The following is a 20,368-nucleotide window of genomic DNA, read 5'->3' on the forward strand; positions in this document are numbered from 1 at the left end:
TCAAATCAATGTTGCATAAGTAAACCATTTGGTTGTGGAGCTCTGGATGATTGTCAGACTTCAATAGGATTAAATGGTTGAGCTTTAGTCTGGAAAGTCCTTTGGACAATTTGAGTCATCCAGAAAAAAAACATTTTTTCAAAAGTATAGCCGGTACCTATGGCACATTTCATTTCAAAAACTGTAAAGAAAACACAAGAGAGGACTATTGCTTTTTTGAAATGTTTTATTGATCCTAATTGACATGGACAGAGCTACATATGTACGCAACTGGACTGGAGAGCTAATTCTGAAAGTTGAATGACATTAAGTGCACAGGGTTAAGTGCTACAGTGTATGAAAGGTGATTGTTTTATAAAGGCCTGAAGGTGAATGTGATGCTCAACATGGCAGGGAGGCACTTCAGAACTTCAAGACGGTACGGATACTGTAAAGGACACATTAAAATACAGTGATTAGCATACAGATTTAAAAGCCTTTAATATATTTTGTGTTGGAAGTATATATTTTTTTATAAACTAACATCACACGGATGTAATATGATGCAACACCTGATCTATTTACCTCTTTCCTGCATGCATGAGGTCAAAGGCCTCATTGATCTGGTCAAAGGGCAAGGTGTGGGTTACAAACTCATCCACCTTCAGCTTCTTGTTCATGTAGTCAGTCACTAGTTTGGGGACGCTATCCACACTCTTCCAGCCTGGGACAAAGGAACAGGAAAACATAATGGAGGAATCTATGCATTACCTTACTGCATTATCATACTTCCATAAAAAAAAAGTCTCATAACTACACATTTATCCAAAACATAGGTGACTTTACAGAGTAAAATACATTTACATCAAAAAAGGCAAGGTTCCTTATGAAAATCATCCACGACATTAACCTCCAAATGCTGTGCCCCTCCACACACGGCCGGTAACCAGCTGGAACGGACGTGTGGAGATCTCCTTCCCTGCGCCGGCCACCCCGATGATGATGCTCTCGCCCCAGCCTTTGTGGCACGCCTCCAGAGCTGCCCTCTGAAACAACCAATTGACCATCATCAGAAGATTGGATTCCCTAAATACTCATCTGCTTAGCAAAGTGACATGTATTTTGCGGTTGTGGTCCAAGCCTGAAGTATCCCCTACAGTGACCTCTGGTGGTGAAGAGTATAACACCTTCCATAGTGTTGGAGAGTGTCTTTATTTTGTTAGACAACCATAAGAACTGAGGACAATGTACATAACAATAGACAGACACAATACAACAATGCCATGGTGTAGCCTAATACAAAAAGAAATGAGGACAAATTATTGTTAGCTTACATTCCATGGCATATGGAAACTTTTGCCCTATAATTACACAGTATATTTGCTTTAATTAACATTGTTCAATAGAACTCTAGTCAACTTAGTCAAATAAATATGCCTAAAGAGTTAACCAACACTCCCACTTTCTTTGATGCTGTTGAATTTTCTGATTTCTAATAGTAAATTGTACATTCAAGGATGAATCTGTGTCTTAACAAATTGTTTAAAAAGGTTGGGTGTTTTGGATATTAATATTTTACCTAGCAGAAAATATGGTGTTGTTAATTGAATACCTATGGACATTGAGGTCACCAAAGATGATAAGCTGAGGGTTAATATGTTGCTTGATGGAGTGATGGGAAAGCCAGCCTTGAACCTGTAGCAAGGACAGCACACAGTTATGTTGTGCTTTTCTATCTTCACCTTAACCTTCCATGTGGGGGGTATAGCAGACACCAACTCAGCATATATGACTTGTTTAAATATCCACATAGGTTCGACACAATGTTCCAAAATCAAGCAACGTTCCATCCTTGTCCACAATGTCATTTAGAAAATAAATGTGTTTTTCAATAAAAGGATGCCAACAAAGTGGTTGTCCATCAATTTCAATATTTGTGTTGTACCAAATAAGTTGCTGAAGAATTTCCTCAGGGTTTTCAAGTAGATAGAATTGTAACTATAACCATGCTTGTATTGCCTCCTGGAGGAATGGAGATGCACTGCTAAAAAAAAATACTGTTGTTTTGGTAGAGAAATGTTTAAGAAAAGGTAGGAGGTTGTCAAAATCAGATTGTCGCATTTAGTTAATTTAGCTGAAATCCAGTTTGGATTGGAATATCGTTTCTGTATCCAGGACACCCTCAAGGTCACATCCAGGGCTTTTAAATTAGTCAGTTTAAGCCCACCCTTTTGAAATCAGTAATATATTTTATAAAAATATTCTGTTTTATTGTTCCATATAAAATATTTTCTGTTCATATCGTTAGAAAAAACTATTCTCTGGTGAAGGAAGAGACATAAGATAATTGAATTGAGAGATAGCAAAATAATTTATTAATGTGACATTATTAACTTTATTAAATGGACAGTCTTACCATAACAGCCACGTTGCCGATGCATTCAAAGGAGTAGTCCACCCCCCCGTCGGTCATCTCCACCAGCACCTCCTGGATGGGCTTGCTGTGGTCCTTGGGGTTCACAAACTCGGTGGCCCCAAACTCTTTGCCCTTGTCAAACTTGTCTGGGTTCATGTCCACGCCGATTATCCTGGTCGCCCCAGCAACCTTGCAGCCCATGATGACGGCAAGGCCGATGGCGCCCAGGCCGAAAATGGCACAAGTCGAGCCAGGCTCAACCTGGAGGTGGGTTGGGAACGCAAGAGTTACAGAATGGCTTTTGTCAGTTAAACAATGTCATACAATTTTAGTGTCAGATGTGTGTTATTATGATCATTGCCTATTCATTTGCTTTCCTAAATTTGAAACCAGTGGACATATTAACTAAGTATTTGCATGAGTGGAAAGTTAATTTACAGAGGATAGAAAACAAAGTGATACAACCAAATCACACAAAGCTGTAACTCATCGCTTGTGCTTTCCACTTCTAGACTAGGTACTTTGTTTTGCAGCCTGGTGTCTCCCACCAACCTTGGCAGTGTTGAGGACAGCTCCGTAGCCCGTGGAGATGCCGCAGCCCAGCAAGCACACCTTGTCCAGGGGGGCCTTCTCATCCACCTTGGCCACCGATATGTCGGCCACCACTGTGTACTCAGAGAAGGTGCTGGTCCCCATGAAGTGAAACAGCTGCTTGCCCTTGCAGGTGAACCGCGAGGTGTTGTCAGGCATCAGACCCCGGCCCTGGGTCATTCTGGAGGGGGCGAATGATTATCAGTAACAGCCAGTTGTAATAGTTTAATGCACAAGGTGCAATTTTCGAAATTGGGTAGTACATCATCTGTTGATATTGTCATGTTAGTCATTGCATAGCTTAGAGTGCTAATTATAACTTGTCCGAAATGTCCAGATCAACTGGCCCATGTCAGCTAACCTTGTTGTAGTTAGGTTTTTAGCCCACAGATATTGTAGCAATTGTCACCCAAATATCACATTAGACGTATTTTTTTTGCTTTAAAACATTTTCTTTGCACCCCCATGACAAAACACATAGAATTGCAGGAAACAAGCTTTAAACCTGCAAAATCCTCTCCAACAGGGGTGTAAACTGTTTGTCATGAACAGGGCTTGTGCCCATAGAAATAGACGTGGTGTGTACGCACGTGCGCAGGATGTTCCCCAATGTCCCCCCCCACCCCAGAGTGAAACATTTTTGTCAACTATTTCAGGGGCTATTTCAGACCTCTGCCTGACAGAATTTGGCCTTGATTTGGTTTAAGTTGCAATGTTGGTGTTCGCAACACTGGTTGCTTCTTCGCCCGCACAGCAGCTATTTCAATCCCAAGACTGGAGTAGCATACGGTCCTACTATATCTGAGATTATTCTAACTGTCATTACAGATATGCTCAGTACTTCACTGCCTACCTGGCTGACTTTGAAAATAGAATGAGCTTGACCTCAACCTTCCAAGCTATAATGGACTCATCCTGCACTATTGACAGGCCAGATTCCCTTCTAGTTACCTGATCTTCCCGCAGAGGTTGGTCTTGGGGTTTTTGCAGAATTTGCACTCACCACACTGCGGCACATACAATGGGATGACTGTGTCACCTAGGAGATAAAAATGACTTTTAGTAAGGAGACAGTTCAGGACGATTTCATTCAAACATAATTTCCTTCCAGCCCAGTACCTAAACATCTGATTCGACTGATCATCCGATTCAACTGATCAAGTCCTGGTATTAGTTGATTCTGGCATATTAGTTCTGGCCTAAAATAAAATAACATGCATTGTCACATACACCAGATACAGAGCCTTCAGAAAGTATTCGCAGCCCTTGACTTTTTCCACATTTTGTTGTGTTACAGCCTGAATTTAAAAGGAAATGCATGTAGATTTTGTGTCACTGGCCTACACACACAATACCCCATCATGTCAAAATGGAAATATGTTTTTAGACATGTTTACAAGCTAGTAAAAATGAAAAGATGAAATGTATTGAGTCAATAAGTATTCAACCCTTAGTTATGGCCTAAATAAGTTCAGGAATAAAAATGTGCTTAACAAGTCACATAATAAGGTGCATGGACTCACTGTATGTGCAATAATATTGTTTAACTAGATTTTTTAATGACTACCTCATCTCTGTACCCAACACATACAGATAATTGTAAAATCCCTCAGTTGAGCAGTGAATTTCAAACACAGATTCAGCCACAAAGACCAGGTTTTCCAATGCCTCGCAAAGGGCACTTTTTGGTAGATGGGTAAACATTTTAAAAGGAGACATTGAATATCCCTTTGAGCATGGTTAAGTTATTAACTACACTTCAGATGGTGTATCTATACACCCAGTCACTACAAAGATACAGGCGTCCTTCCTAACAGTTGCCGGAGAGGAAAGAAACCGCTCAGGGATTTCACCAGAAAGCCAACGGTGACTTTAAAACAGTTACAGAGTTTAATGGCTATGATAGTTTTCTCCTATGGATGGATCAACAACATTGCAGTTACTCCACACTACTAATCTAAATAGAGTGAAAAGGAAGCCTTGTACATAATAAATATATTCCAAAACATGCATCCTGTTTGAAAAAAGGCACTAAAGTAATACTGCAAAAATGTGGCAAATAAATATTTGTTCTGAATACAAAGCGTTATACTTGGGGCAAGTCCAAGACAACACATCGCAGAGTACCACTCTTCATATTTTCAAGCATGGTGGTGGCTGCATCATATTACGGGTATGCTCGTCATCGGCGAAGTACTAGGGAGTTGTTTTAGCATAAAGCCAGGTTTTGCCTGTGCTTAGCTCTATTCCGTTTATCTTTATGCTAAAACAACTCTTTCCAACAGACACTAGGAGACAAATTCACCTTTCAGCAGGACAAGACCTTAAAACACACTGACAAATATAAAATGGAGTTTGTTACCAAGACAACACTGAATGTTCCTGAGTGGACAAGTTACACTTTTGACTTAAATCAGCTTGAAAATTTATAGCAAGACTTGAAAATGGCTGTCTAGCAATGATCAACAACCAACTTGACAGAGCTTAAAATACTTTTAAAAATGTTTATAATATACAAATATTGTACAATCCAGGTGTGCAAAGCTTTTAGAGATTTACCCAGAAAGACTCACATCTGTATTTGCTGCAAAAGGTGAATCTAACATGTAGACTTAGGAGTGTGAACACTTATGTAAATGAGGGGGGTCCGTTAAATCCATTTTTAATTCAGGCTGTAACACAACAAAATGTGGAACGAGTCAAGGGGTATGAACACACTATAGATGCAGTGAAATGTGTTGTTGACAGGGTCAGCCATAGTAGTACGGCGCCCCTGGTGCAAATTAGGGTTAAGTGTCTTTCTCAAGTACACAGACAGATTTTTCACCTTGTCGGCTCGGGAATTTGAACCAGCGACCTTTCGGTTACTGGTCTAATGCTCTAACCGCTGTTTTAGGGATAATACATTTGTTGATATTCGCAGTCCCTCACCTGGTTTGAACTTGGTGACTCCCTCTCCTACGCTTTCGACTGTCCCGGCACCCTCATGACCCAGGATGACAGGGAAAAGTCCCTCAGGGTCGCTGCCACTCAAGGTGAAGGCATCTGTGTGACAAACACCTGTCGCAAAGACCTGAAAGACAACATTGCCATTAGTTAATTTATCCATCACACGCAGTAGGCTATGAAGCACGTGTGCCAACTAGCCTAAAACATCCCTAATTGTTGAACCACATCTCAACCCACCAGGACTATTCCCTACAGTACAATACCAACAACTGCACCTGCTATGTTGATCATAGAAACTATCACATGGTTGTCTAAATGGTGCAAGACAGGCAGCTAGCTAGTAGAGGAATGTGGTAAAATGCTTATAGAGTATACCATAAATGACGCTCTCTAGTCTAAACACTGGGCCAGATAGGCCCTGTTGAACATATTTCAAAGATGACTTCCTCACAGCTGGCTAACTGAATCTATTTGGGCGGGGAGACAGGGAAACACAAGAAGCTCCCCACGGTATTCCAGCTGCTGAACAGTTCATCCCTGTCGAAGAGCGGCCTGCATCAAACAGTATGTTATGTTTTACAGAGCGAGTGCTCACTGACATGGTTCTAGGAATATATATTGTATCACACACACAAACCAAAGATCCAGCAGTCTACTGCAGGATGAGGTTGTTGGTTATGTTGTTGCTGGACATGTAATGCAGGTACAATACAGGTGCATTAGTCTTAGACATTTTTGGCAAAGGGAAGGGTTACCTTGATGCGCACTTCATTGGCCTTCGGTGGGGCCACCTCCACCTCCTCAATGGACAGAGGTTTCCCAGCCTCCCAAGCTACTGCTGCCTTGCACTTGATCACCTGGAAGAGAGAAGCTCAATGTGTCAACAGTCAACTTCATACACAGAAAATATGAATTTGGAAGATTGATTGGGGTCTATGGTGAGTGCAGTTGAAGAAAGGAGGGCGGTCAGTGATAGAAGATGGAATGTGCAGTGACTGGGCCTCTTAGCAGTTGGATGGACTTTAATCTGTAGTCTAGAGCCAGGTCTACTAAAGCCAGTATACAATCTCTAGTTTAATCTGGAGGGGACTGGTTCAAACATGAGACAACTTGAAACAGCAATGAACAGTTTGTGATTCTAGCTGATGTTACCGTCCTGAGAAGCAAAAAGCAATGTGGTCTCTACTACACTCTATTTTAGTTATGGTCCCAAAAATACCCATAATAAATTGTAGTATACTGAACAACAATATAAATGCAACAAGGAACAATTTCATTGGTTTTACTGAGTTACAGTTCATATAAGGAAATCAGTCAATTGAAATAAAATCATTAGGCCATAACCTATTAAAATATACTTTATATTTAAGATTTCTCAAAGTAGCCACCCTTTGCCTTGACAGCTTTGCACACTCTTGGCATTCTCTCAACCAGCTACATGAGGTAGTCACCTGGAATGCATTTCAATTAACAGGTGTGCCATGTTAAAAGTTCATGTGGAATTTCTTACCATGTATACATATAAAAGTGGGTGAAACAGTATGTAAACATTATTAAAAAGTGACCCGTGTTTGTCTATGTACCAGAGGAGGCCGGTGGGAGGAGCTATAAGAAGACAGGCACATTGTAATGGCTGGAATGGAATCCATTTCCATGTGGGTGATGTGTTTTAATTAGTACCATTCTGTTGATTTCATTCCAGCCATTACAATTAGCCCTTCCTCCTACAGCTCCTCCCACCTGCCCCCTCTGCTATGTACATAGGACAGCATGCTAAGGTGTTGGGTGGTAGCCGGCTAGTAACAGTGATTAAGTTCAGGGCAGAGTACTGGGCGGCTAGTGGTGAATATTTACTGGAGAAAGAAGCCGTTTTTCCAGTCTCTCAGCCCCAGCACTGTCTCGGCCTTCTAGATGATAGCAGGGTGAACAGGCCGTGGCTAGGGTGGCTGACGTAACGAGCTTATTGGCCTTCCTGTGACATCAGGTGCTGTAGATATCCTGGAGGGAAGGCAGTGTGCGTAGCTGACAGTGTGGTTGCCATACCAGGCGGTGATACAGCCCGACAAATTGCTCTCAATGGTGCATTTGTAGAAGCTTGTGAGGGTCTTGGGGGCCAAGCCAAATTTCTTCAGCCTTCTGAGGTCGGAGAGGCGCGGTTGTGCCTTCTCCACACACTGTATGTGTGAAGGGACCATTTCAGGTTGTCAGTGATGTGCACACCGATGAACTTGAAGCTTTTGACCCTCTCCACTGCAACCTGTCGATGAAGCGTGTTCTTTCTGCTGTCTCCTGAAGTCTTTTTTAATTTTTTTAGGTAGAGCTTCTTTGCTCCCATTACTCTGCCAGGGCTCTCCACCTACTGTCTCGTCGTTGTTGGGCATACCACTGTTTTGTCTTCAGAAAACTTGATGACCGAGTTGGAGACGTGAATCGTCATATTGAACTTTACTGTAAATCCATATTATGGTTCAATTCCGGGCTATCTTCGGGTGCTGAAATCAAGTTTTTCATAACTTAATTGTATGTGACATCGGAGCTCCAGTCCGCACACAACTCCATCGTAAATAGTGGAGTTAGGTCGGCTATTGCCTACCTAGATTAATTCTAAACCCATGACCCCTCGAATTGCATAACGGTAGTTTAACTTGATTCACATCCGCTTAAAATGAAAGACTAACGTTACACTGTTTATTGGAATCTCTCGCTGACTATACGTGGAACTTCTACGGCCAGGTCAACGTCCATTCAAAATCTGTCTTTGCGAACAAAATACACGCTTTAATGTCGTTTCAACGGCAAAAATGTTAACATTGCACATTTTAAAAGCGCAAAATGTAAACGTATACAATGTTGATTTTTCATGTACTTTGAGCTTACCTTCCCAGCCGCCTCCATGTTCTTTCTTCCGCACGAGAGAAAGGGGTGGTTGCAGTGGCAGTTCATGAACTACCGTCTCGACCAATCAGGATAGGTGTTGGCGTCCATGACGATGTGTTCCATGATTTGTGGAAACCCATGAAATCCTCAGCCAACCGCATATGCAGTGAATGCACACGGTCCTGACATTTATTGGAGGATATTATCCAATCATAGCAAACCTTATTATACAGTAGATCACACTGTCAATTGGTGAAGGGGTGTTCTTGAACCAGCAACCCTGTGGGTTTATGGGGGGGAACGATGACTACCCACCTAGCTGTGCCAAAAAAAGCCTTGGCCTCTCGACAGATAGTACTCACATAAAGGGCATCATGCACACAAACTGAACATGGATATCGACCCCTGAAGTGAGGCATTGACATTTGACACTGCAATGTAATTTCCTCACTGTGGAGTACATCTCATCTGTTGACCACACAGCTATTATTACAGCAAGGAGAAGTATCTCACAAGATTAGTCACAGTAGCCATTTAGAAGACACATTACAGGTTTGCTAGAGCATGCGCAGACCAGCTGGCTGGTGTGTTTACGGACATATTCAATCAATCCCTATCCCAGTCTGCTGTTCCCACATGCTTCAAGAGGGCCACCATTGTTCCTGTTCCCAAGAAAGCTAAGGTAACTGAGCTAAACGACTACCGCCCCGCCCCGTAGCACTCACTTCCGTCATCATGAAGTACTGAAAAACAGCTTCTATCTCAAGGCCATCAGACTGTTAAACAGCCACCACTAACATTGAGTGGCTGCTGCCAACACACTGACTCAACTCCAGCCACTTTAATAATGGGAATTGATGGGATTGATGTAAAATATATCACTAGCCACTTTAAACAATGCTACTTAATGTTTACATACCCTACATTATTTATCTCATATGTATACGTATATACTGTACTCTATATCATCTACTGCATCTTTATGTAATACATGTATCACTAGCCACTTTAACTATGCCACTTTGTTTACATACTCATCTCATATGTATATACTGTACTCGATACCATCTACTGCATCTTGCCTATGCCGCTCTGTACCATCACTCATTCATATATCTTTATGTACATATTCTTTATCCCTTTACACTTATGTGTATAAGGTAGTATTTTTGGAATTGTTAGCTAGATTACTCTTTGGTTATTACTGCATTGTCGGAACTAGAAGCACAAGCATTTCGCTACACTCGCATTAACATCTGTTAACCATGTGTATATGACAAATAAAATTTGATTTGAGCTTGATATGGGACACCAATAAGAATGACAAATGTATGGTGAAGACACATTTACCCACACAAACAGCTAACTAATTTCAAAGATTAATAATTTGCCTTTGCAGAGAACTGCTGGACTATTTGCTTTCGGCAGTGGTACTAGCAACCTTTCGGTACATGACCAGTTGACAAAAGGTGTTGAAACAAACAAAATCACCCTGAATTTGAAGGAGGTATTGTTCCAATTCCGGAACACTTGTTTATTTTTGCATGAGCAAAAAATAAGACATTAAGTTCTACAGAGCACTATTTAATCAAATGCTTTTCTTTACACAAGGTGCCAGTACTCTGTAACCACATTAGATTTCTGGGGTAAATACAATATTTTCCACTGATTGTAATGAATACTAATGTCCATCATATCTTCCACTTACCAAACCAACCCTTATATGTCGTATACAATTCCAGGTATTATCAATTTCTGTCTCTTATCAACATTGCACTCCAACATGAAAGCTCTCAATCATATTCAACAGTATAACACCATGACACATCCTAAATGTACCCCCAAACCATCCAGTGTGAACAATGTTGAAGAGTTGCAAAAACTGGGACATTAATGATACTATTCCCTGTGACAGCAGAGTGCTTTCAAGGTTCATTAAATAAAAAGCCATTAATTCACACGTTCATCATATATTGGTATACAAAAACAAAACAAATTGATAATTGAGCAGTATAAAAAGATGAAATGTTCATTCTCCATGTCAAGTCCAACAGAGCCAAGCTCCAGCATCGCATTGCACTGATTTGCTTCCTGTAGGGATTGACACTTGGTGAGGATCCCACGGGGCATACAGTGTTTGTCATCATCTGCCACCTGGATGACAGAAAAAGGCATCAATGCCACAGGAACACACATCATGAAATCTAAAAACAGCAAATTGTCTATTCAGTCACTTGGATTCCTTTTCCAGGATTTGGACTCACCTCTGAATCCTCGTCCGCCTCCACCGCCTCTTCCTCTGAATCCTCCTCCTCCCCGCCCACCACCGAAGCCTCCTCTTCCAAATCCGCCACGGTCACCACCACCCCTGCCACCACGGAAGCCACCTGGGAGGACAAATGTATTTTTTTTGAATATCAATTGACTTAAATTCCTCCACTTTTAATCACAAGAGAAAAAACACCCATGGGGCTGAGCGGTTGGCATTTCACTCTTACCTCCGCGGGGACCTCCTCTTCCACCTCTACCTCCTCTGCCTCCCCTTGGGGGACCCTTCTCACCCGGGGGTCTGGGAAGAAACCTCTGTAGTGGTAGGAGTTTCATTGGGTCTACGTAGAACTGTGGACCAGAATATGCTGTTACACAATACAGGTCAAGACATTTCTATGCAATAACTAAAGCAGATTTATGGTCAATCCAGTGTCCATGGCGCAAAGGTTCCGCAAACTGATATTGCTTACCTTCTGTAATTTTTTGAACGAGGAAGCCTTCATATTATCAGAGAGTTTGACAGAGAAATACTGTAGCTTTAGGTTAAGGGGCCAACCAGTGTCACAAATGACATGAAATTCAGTGTTAAACAGTAGAAAAATTATCATAGCATGTAACTTTTTACATTGAGATTAGTATTTTGTATCACTGAAGAATGTAATGATATAAACCAACCACAAATACGATACAGGTTAGACAACAAAACATTGAAAGGATACAAAGTCACGTAGCTGACCGAAGATTTCATCCACCTTCCCGATCTGCTCCTTGTTTTCCAAGTACACAGGCGCGTTGAAGTAGGGAACTTTGTTCTCCTCCGTTACACACTTGCACACAATTTCATCCTCACAGGGGTGCATAAACTCCCCTAGTGCTGGAGGAAAGAGCAAGGACATATGGTAAGTACAGAAAAAAACATGGATCATCACCTGCAAGTAAACCCACGACAACGGAGGTTGCAACGCCTGGCAGACAACATGGACATTAATAGACAACTGGAGTAAATTCAGGATGCCAAGCATCAACAATGCCCCCTGCATCACGAGAAAGTGTTTAATCAATATGGGTGCATCATCACATTGCCAAATCAGTCATCTTACCAACAACATATTCTGGAGGGCCATAGTCCTGGAAGCCTCCTCGTCCACCTCGGAAACCACCGCCGCCACCTCGACCCCCATATCCTCCACCACCACCACCACCACCACCACCGTATCCTCCTCTTCCCCCTCCACCACGGTTGAATCCGCCACCACGGCCACCTCTTCCACCACCTCCTCGGAAAGACATGTTCTTGTGCGTCTGTGATAGATAGATGATATTAGCTAAGTGGCATAGCAACAATTCCTTGCATTTCATTTTCAAAGACAATATATGTTTTTCAAACAATGTCAGCAATAAACTTTTCCAAATGCCTGGCTATCTCAATGCCATAATAAAACTAGCTAGCTATGCCAGTGTTTCTAAAATGGGGTCCCATTAAGGTACTGCAGCCAGAAATCCAGCCAGAAATTGTGCACCAATATTGAACTTGAAAAGCATGTTACATTAAATTAAGTACCCTTTAATATAGACCACATGGAAAACGTTGGGGAATAAAGCCTTGCTAAAGTGCCAAAACTCAGCATTTTGACTAGCGGACTAAACACCACCTCCATCATGAAGGAAGTTTATGATGAATTTCCCCAACAGAGTGGAGCAGAGACCAGGCTTTGTGGAATCTAGCTCCTACTACATTGATTATCCCATGTGTTTGGCGCATAACTTGATAAAAAAAAGATATTCTTCATAGAATTATATTTTCACATTTCATTATTTGTCCTGAAGAGGGCACTGGCTATAAGCCTATGTTGCGTTTGCCCTCTACTGCAAGACTGGACACTATACCAACAATGCAACTATATACACATCAGTCAGAGAGGTGAGTGCTGAAGAGATAGACGCTTGCCAGGTCATGTTGGGTGACGTGATAAACAATGGATGCTACGCCCAAAAGTCAAGCAAGTGCTGTGCTAAGAATATGCACCGTTACAGCGGTGAAGCCCGCAAAATCTGGTGCGTTACATTATCTTTTTGCAAAGGGTATTCCTCAAGCTTAGTCATTAAAATGTTTTGGGAGACAAAAAAACACAGCAGGTTACAAAGCATCACTTCGTAGCTATGTTTTGATGCTTGTGATGTCATTGGTCAGGGACTGGTCCAAATTCACATTTTGCCACCATCTAGCCTGCTAACTAGCTGTGGGAGCACTTGATGCCGTTCACTTAGGGTTAGTGCTAAATACCAATAGATTGAAAATGTGTCCGGTGTCTTTGTTTTCAAGGTGGCTGGTATGAGGCAGTTCAGTCTTCAGAGCCGTGAAAATGTTTTTGCTGGAATCAGTGCAGTATCTCCTCCTTTCACTAGAGTAACATACCGGTGACCCCAAATTGTATGTGGTGCTTACATTGTTAATTCCTCAAATTTATTCCAGATATTTTTATATTAGCAGATATATCGGTTATTGGTTAATATTTTCACTCGGATCCAAAAGTCCCATGTCAGTCGTGCTCTAGTTTTCATATAGTGAAACTATCCCTTAAAAAAATAAAAAATAATCTATAATAAAAACATTTTAGATCAAACTCAAATCATAGAGTACAAGCAGGTGAGCTGATTCTATGTTTGGCCATTTGCTTGTGAAAAACTGAGCAGGCAGAGCATAACAAATCAACCCTGAACCCCATAGATAGAGTAGAAATGTGTAGTATTATGGCAGGATATTAGCTTTAACGCTGCAACAACAAAACTCGCTGACAAGGGACAAAAATGCCGGAAATTAGTTTGAAAACTCTGAACTCTCCGATGCAAAGAGTTCCTTCCAAGGCCCGAGACTTGGTTCATCCAGCCATGCACTGCTAACGTTATAGTAAAACTACAGTACTTGTATGCTATGTTTTCCTCTCTCAAGTTGTGTTCTGATTATGAGGGGGTCCCTGATGAATTTATAACAAATGGGGTCCCCAGCCCCAAAACGGTTTGAGAACTCCTGCGCTAACTACGTAACTTAGCTAGGTAAGTTAGCTAATTAATTGACCTGATCGATGCATTATATCACGTTTCCGATTGATACCACTACAGTGACTTGTAATGGCTGTAACATTTTCATTTATATTAACAAATCAAGCTACTACTGTTACACTGCAACTTTCCAGAAGGGATCAATAGAACAAAACAGTTAACTCGACTTAGCTAGGGTTAGCCAACATGGATTTCTTATTTACAACAAATCAAAAGACTATCACGTTATGCTTTGCTGAGCACATTGTGGTAGCCTCTTGCAACTGATGAAATAGAAAAATATATATATTTGAAAAACATAGTTACCTTCGTAGAACAAATAAGATCAGCTGCCGGAGCGAATTGTGCCAAAAACTATTTCCACGCGATGCAAACGCATGTGGCTTTTTTGTGGTGCTGTAAATCAAAACCTGAACTGAAGCACTAGTTACCACAGCCACAAAGTTACAATTGCCTATATCGTAAAAATGAATGGAAACAAAAATGAGTTTTTTGGTCTTAATTTAAGATTAATGTTAGGCATACGGTTAGCAGTGTGGTTAGGTTTAAAATCTGATTTTAATCAAATAAAATGTAGGAATGGGCGGGGGTTTTGACTTTGTGGCTGAGGTAACTAGCGACCACACTGAAAAACAAGAAAACTTAAACTGTCGTAAAACTTAGGCTGTCGTAAAACAAATGTGCTTAATTCACGCTGAGGAAATGCTCACAACACACGCACGAATTGATACCAAAAAGAATAGCTCACAACACTGGAATTGCTACCAAGTTAACAATACTTTTGATACATAAATCTATACTTTACATAGAGTAGGCTAATTTAAAAAAGACTTTCACAATAATGCTTTAAAAAAAATACTTATTGTTTACAACTGCAATTTTGTACAGCTCTGGTGGTCCAGAGCGTTACATGCATCTTGACCCTCAAGCCACGTGTAACAACCTGTACCAGAGCTATCGTGTGTAATGTGTACATGTTTGACATATTTATATTCATCCGCCTACTTGTTGATGTGCATTTCCTCTCTAGGCTCACATCTAGAAGAAGCCATAATGAATATTGAGGGGCAGGTAAGCAATGACGTGTCTGTCTTGTTAGGGTCAGATCGACATATACAAAATGGTTACCTGGAGGATTTTTTTTTCCTTCTCAATTTCAGTCAATGGGAGGATTTAGGATTATTTTAATAGGGGACGAGGGACGGCAGTGTTTTAGAATTACGTTCTTATTAGGCTATGTATCGATGTGTACCTGATGCCTCTCAGCGTCCCTGATTATCCGATGGGCACTGGGCACTCAATATCATGTTCACCTGTAGGCTATTAAGTGTGGTCTCAATCAAATGATCTATAGCCTACAAAGTGCATGCTTTGAGAAGCACAGAGCAAAGTTATATTTCTAAGATAGCTGCTGGGATGGTATAAATACAACTAGGCTGCATGAAATCAAATTTCTTTTGTCACATGTGCCGAATACAACTGGTACAACTGAATACAATACAACCAACAATGCCATTTTAAGGAAAATAAGTGTTAAGTAAAAAATTGATGTTAAAAATAACAAATAATTAAAGAGCAGCAGTAAAATAACAGTAGCGAGTCTACATACAGGGGGTACCGGTACAGAGTCAATGTGCGGGGGCACAGGTTAGTCAAGGTAATTGAGGTAATATGTACATGTAGGTAGAGTTAAAGTGACAATGCATAGATAATAAATGGAGAGAGGCAGCAGCGTAAAAGAGGGGGGAGGGGGGGCAATGCAAATAGTCAGGAGTCTTATGGCTTGGGGGTAGAAGCTGTTCAGAAGCCTTTTGGATCTAGACTTGGCGCTCTGGTACTGCTTGCCCTGCGGTAGCAGAGAGAACAGTCTATGACTAGGGTGGCTGGAGTCTTGTATAGGGCCTTCCTCTGACACCGCCTGGTATAGAGGTCCTGGATGGCAGGAAATTTGGCCCCAGTGATGTACTGGGCCGTACGATCAGGCCTACCACTGTTGTGTCGTCAGCAAACTTAATGATGGTGTTGGAGTCGTGCATGGCCATGCAATGTATATATTCCAACACTGAGCCCCCTCCTGCTCTGCTCTTGCTGATAAAACTTTTTTTTTCTTGCTGCTTAACCAATGACTGTGCTGTGTAGGGTTATGGTGGCAGTTCAGGAGTAGAGTCAAAGGGTTCTCCCCCCAAAAATGTTTTGATTAGGCCTAGTCCAGAAAATGCAATCTTGCGAGGAACTAGTTTATAGCCTATGTTCTGTTCAGTTTGAGAAGAGTGTGAAGATGAGGAAGACATGGAAGTAGGCTATTCAGATGGGATACAGTGGGGCAAAAAAAGTATTTAGTCAGCCACCAATTGTGCAAGTTCTCCCACTTAAAAAGATGCGAGAGGCCTGTAATTTTCATCATAGGTACACTTCAACTATGACAGACAAAATGAGGGAAAAAATCCAGAAAATCACATTGTAGGATTTTTAATGAATTTATTTGCAAATTATGGTGGAAAATAAGTATTTGGTCAAAAACAAAAGTTTATCTCAATACTTTGTTATATACCCTTTGTTGGCAATGACAGAGGTCAAACGTTTTCTGTAAGTCTTCACAAGGTTTTCACACACTGTTGCTGGTATTTTGGCCCATTCCTCCATGCAGATCTCCTCTAGAACAGTGATGTTTTGGGGCTGTTGCTGGGAAACAGACTTTCAACTCCCTCCAAAAATGTGCATGAGCACAAATTGCCACATCTGTAATTTTAGTCCAGTCTGAATCTGCCATGTCAGTCATTTTTACTTGGCAGGAAGGTTATTATCCCAGCCCTAAACCCTATTCGGATGGGATTAGTTTTACTCGGGAAGGTCAGGTAATGTGAAAACAGACATCTGTAATTTGAATCCCGTCCAAATCTGCCGTGGCAGCAGTAGCGGTGCGTGGGTAAAATCAAGAGCCCTCCCCCATATTACAACCTACACTGTATGTGTTGCCTTGTTTGCTATTAATTCATATGCCTTGTGACCGTGATATATAGGCCTAAAGGCTGAGACAATAAGAAGACAGTTGCAGAATAATCACACCTTGCAATAAAAAGGGACTAGCCTGCTGGCCTTACTGGGTCGATAGGAACATTAGCCCGAGCTATTTAGGAGGGATATCACAGCTGGCACAAATGATTGTCTAGTTCTGTTTTTCCTGCTGAGGGGTGCCCTATACCTGCGCCCAGAGGGGAGTAGTTCAAAGTCCGGGTCGTCGTATGAAGAAGGTGTGGACCAAAGCGCAGCGTGGTAAGTGTTCATGTTATTTTTATTAAACTGAACACAAAACAAAATAACAAAGGGAATGAACGAAAACGAAACAGTCCTGTCAGGTGCAGATAAACAAAACAACTACCCACAAGACAGAGGTGGGAAAAGGCTACCTAAGTATGGTTCTCAATCAGAGACAACGATAGAGAACCACACCTGGCCAAACGCACAGAAATAGAAAACATAGAATGCCCACCCCAACTCATGCACTGACCAAACCAATACAGAGACATAAAAAGGATCTCTAAGGTCCCCCCCCCAAAGGTGTGGACTCCGGCCGCAAAGCCTAACCCTATAGAGGAGGGTCTGGGTGGGCATCTATCCGTGGTGGCGGATCTGGTGCAAGATGTGGACCCCGCTCCACCTTAGGCTTGGCCCACTCAGTTGGCGCCTCTGGAGAGGGGACCCTCGCCGCAGGCACCGGACAGGAGGGCGACGCAGAGACAGCCTGGTGCATGGGGCTGCCACTGGGCCCACCAGGCTGGGGAGACAGGAGGGCGATTCGGAGCTCTAGTGTGCAGCCTTGGCACCACTACAGGCTGAATGCCCACTTTAGCCCGGCCCCTCCAGAGTGCAGGCACAGGTCGAACCGGGCTGTGGGGGAGCACTGGAGATCTGGTGCTTACCACTTGCACCTCTCCCTTAGGCTCAATGCCGACTTTCGCACGGGCGGAGCGCAGGCATAGGGCGAACTGAACCCTCCCAGCGCCCGGAGACAGTACTTATACCCAGCGCAGGATACCCTGGGCCGAAACGGCGCACCGGAGATCAAACGCGCTGGCATGCAGCTCTCCGGGCTATGAGCTCGCACTGGAGACACCTTGCGCTTCACCGCATAGCATGGTGCCCGACCAGTACCACATTGCTTCTGGTAAGCACGGACTCCGCCAATCTCCCCACGTGCCTCCCCCCCAAAATAATTGGGGGCTGCCTCTCGTGCCTGCTGTGCTGCCTTGCCTCAGGGTCCCTGTCCGTCCAATATCTCCTCCCAAGTCCAGGAGTCCTGAACCCTCTGCTCCCTGTTACCACGCTGCTTGGTCCGTTTGTGGTGGGTAGTTCTGGAACGGTCGTCGTATGAAGAAGGTGTGGATCAAAGCGCAGCGTGGGAAGTGTCCATGTTATTTTTATTAAACTGAACATAAAACAAAATAACAAAGAGAATGAACTAAATAACAAACAGTCCTGTCAGGTGCAGAAACACAAAACAGAAAACAACTACCCACAAGACACAGGTGGGAAAAGGCTACCTAAGTATGGTTCTCAATCAGAGACAATGATAGACAGCTGCCTCTGATTGAGAAGCACACCCGACCAAACACGCAGAAATAGAAAACATAGAATGCCCAACCCAACTCACGCCCTGACAAAACCAAAATAGAGACATAAAAAGGATCTCTAAGGTCAGGGCGTGACAGGGTGGCTTGGGTCTAAAATTATTTTGTGAGCCTTTCGGAGGCCCCTGACCTTAAAGATGTCATCCAGGACCGTCTGTTTAACTCCAAGTACTTTGCTTGCTGTGGTGATAATCCTTCTCAGCATATTTCTCTGGTTGACAGTGGAATTGCCAAACCAACAAACAATACCAAAAGTTAAAATACTCTCAATGTAAGATTTGTAAAACAGAGTCAGTATAGTACAATTAACATTAAAAGAGCCCAGCTTTTTGAGAAACTACAGTCTCTGTTGACTCATTGTCCAGGGATAATTAAGTAACACCACAAGTCCAAATCCCTATCCCCATCCATGGCTAATTTAGGAAAGGGACCTGAGGACAACAACACAAAGAGATATAACAATTCAAGTTGTTTCTGTTAATGATGTATGCTCTCAAAGGGATTTGATAGGAGAGACGCCAAATCCAAGCTGGATTCCCTTAACCATTTTTTTCCTTGCCAGGACATTCACAGTTGAGCTCAAAGCTGATTGGTTAATTTTGTATACTTTTTTTTTCAAGGGAGGCCAAATGCTTGCTTGCATTCAATGCAACGGGCGCCAACAATGTCATACTCATTTGAACCAGACAGCACCTGATAGATGGCCTACACGTAGAGAGACAGAGGGACGCTGTTTCGCTAGCTCCAATGCTTTCTCCTGTGAGATACATTCAGCCTCTTGCGAATTGAAGGAAAATTATGAAACACAGAGACGAAAGATAAAATATTTTACGTGTTATTATTTATTTTGTTGGTAAATATACCCTTGGCGTCCATGAATACACACCACTGCATGGCAGTTATTTTTACATGGCAGAAGATTGCCAATTCCAGACAGTTTTGGCAAACTCCAAAGTCCTCTGATTTTCCAGCGAGAATTGACATCCCTGTGTTTTGAGAGAAATGTCTTAGTTCGGTAGTAGTGATGGGAAAAGAGCCGGCTCGTTCGGATATGCTCAACAAAAAGAGCCGGCTCTTTTGGCTCCCAAACAGCTCTTTTAAATGTATTTTTATTTTTTTCAAGTTAAACAGTTTGTGAGAGTCTGACTATGATCGGTGTTAAATAAAATAATTCTAATTAAATTATTAAATGAAATCATACTCTACCTTAACCACAATGTATTTAAAAATGCATTGGTTTGTTATGAAAAAGAATGCTATTAAACATTTGCATTTAAAGTATAACTTTTTAATGTATATCAACAAAGTACATATAAATGTAACAATTCAAAACAAATACAATCTGAACAACATAATAATAGAATATTGCACCATATTAAAGAAAAATTATTAATAATGTGCAAACTGCAGCATCCCACTTAAAACATTAAACTGGTCCCTCTTTTCTCTCTCTTCTTTATTGCCATGTTATAACCAGCAGCACACAGCAATGCTGACCATATTTTGCTTTTATGAGAGATTTGCATTCAGAAATGCAAGCTGCCTCACTTTCGAGGGGCTGATGCGGTTTCTTCTCTCAGTAATTATTTGTCATGTT

The 20,368-nt window shown here is 42.0% G+C and overlaps 2 protein-coding genes across 2 annotated transcripts; both read right to left on the reverse strand.

Moving 5' to 3' along the window:
• Window positions 1-208: 208 nt before the first annotated feature.
• On the reverse strand, window positions 209-8,919 carry LOC115130799 (alcohol dehydrogenase class-3). The gene is made up of 9 exons (XM_029662252.2): window positions 8,813-8,919; window positions 6,691-6,792; window positions 5,918-6,059; window positions 3,938-4,025; window positions 2,948-3,167; window positions 2,396-2,656; window positions 890-1,025; window positions 565-703; window positions 209-427 (listed from the first exon to the last, which is right to left on the reverse strand). Exons 1-9 carry the CDS (start codon window positions 8,876-8,878, stop codon window positions 403-405), a joined length of 1,179 nt encoding a protein of 392 aa, XP_029518112.1. The 5' UTR covers window positions 8,879-8,919; the 3' UTR covers window positions 209-402.
• A 1,390-nt stretch (window positions 8,920-10,309) lies between these two features.
• Window positions 10,310-14,558, reverse strand: LOC115130801 (H/ACA ribonucleoprotein complex subunit 1-like). The gene is made up of 7 exons (XM_029662253.2): window positions 14,450-14,558; window positions 12,184-12,385; window positions 11,803-11,957; window positions 11,554-11,613; window positions 11,311-11,431; window positions 11,077-11,199; window positions 10,310-10,966 (listed from the first exon to the last, which is right to left on the reverse strand). Exons 2-7 carry the CDS (start codon window positions 12,371-12,373, stop codon window positions 10,956-10,958), a joined length of 660 nt encoding a protein of 219 aa, XP_029518113.2. The 5' UTR covers window positions 12,374-12,385; window positions 14,450-14,558; the 3' UTR covers window positions 10,310-10,955.
• Between the last annotated feature and the right edge of the window lie 5,810 nt (window positions 14,559-20,368).

The sequence above is a fragment of the Oncorhynchus nerka genome, linkage group LG6 (genome assembly GCF_034236695.1).
Source record: "Oncorhynchus nerka isolate Pitt River linkage group LG6, Oner_Uvic_2.0, whole genome shotgun sequence".
Lineage (NCBI taxonomy): Eukaryota > Metazoa > Chordata > Actinopteri > Salmoniformes > Salmonidae > Oncorhynchus > Oncorhynchus nerka.

What these genes read in the sequence shown, in the direction of transcription:
- LOC115130801 (XM_029662253.2), bottom strand. Translation starts at nt 12,373, where the DNA reads ATGTCTTTCCGAGGAGGTGGTGGAAGAGGTGGCCGTGGTGGCGGATTC. An exon ending in CCCTCCAGAATATGTTGTTG is followed by an intron (nt 11,958 to 12,183) that starts GTAAGATGACTG and finishes TCTTTCCTCCAG; the next exon opens with CACTAGGGGAGTTTATGCAC. An exon ending in AAGAGGAGGTCCCCGCGGAG is followed by an intron (nt 11,200 to 11,310) that starts GTAAGAGTGAAA and finishes TTGTCCTCCCAG; the next exon opens with GTGGCTTCCGTGGTGGCAGG.
- LOC115130799 (XM_029662252.2), bottom strand. Translation starts at nt 8,878, where the DNA reads ATGAACTGCCACTGCAACCACCCCTTTCTCTCGTGCGGAAGAAAGAAC. An exon ending in ACATGGAGGCGGCTGGGAAG is followed by an intron (nt 6,793 to 8,812) that starts GTAAGCTCAAAG and finishes TCTCTCTTCCAG; the next exon opens with GTGATCAAGTGCAAGGCAGC. An exon ending in CCAATGAAGTGCGCATCAAG is followed by an intron (nt 6,060 to 6,690) that starts GTAACCCTTCCC and finishes GTTGTCTTTCAG; the next exon opens with GTCTTTGCGACAGGTGTTTG.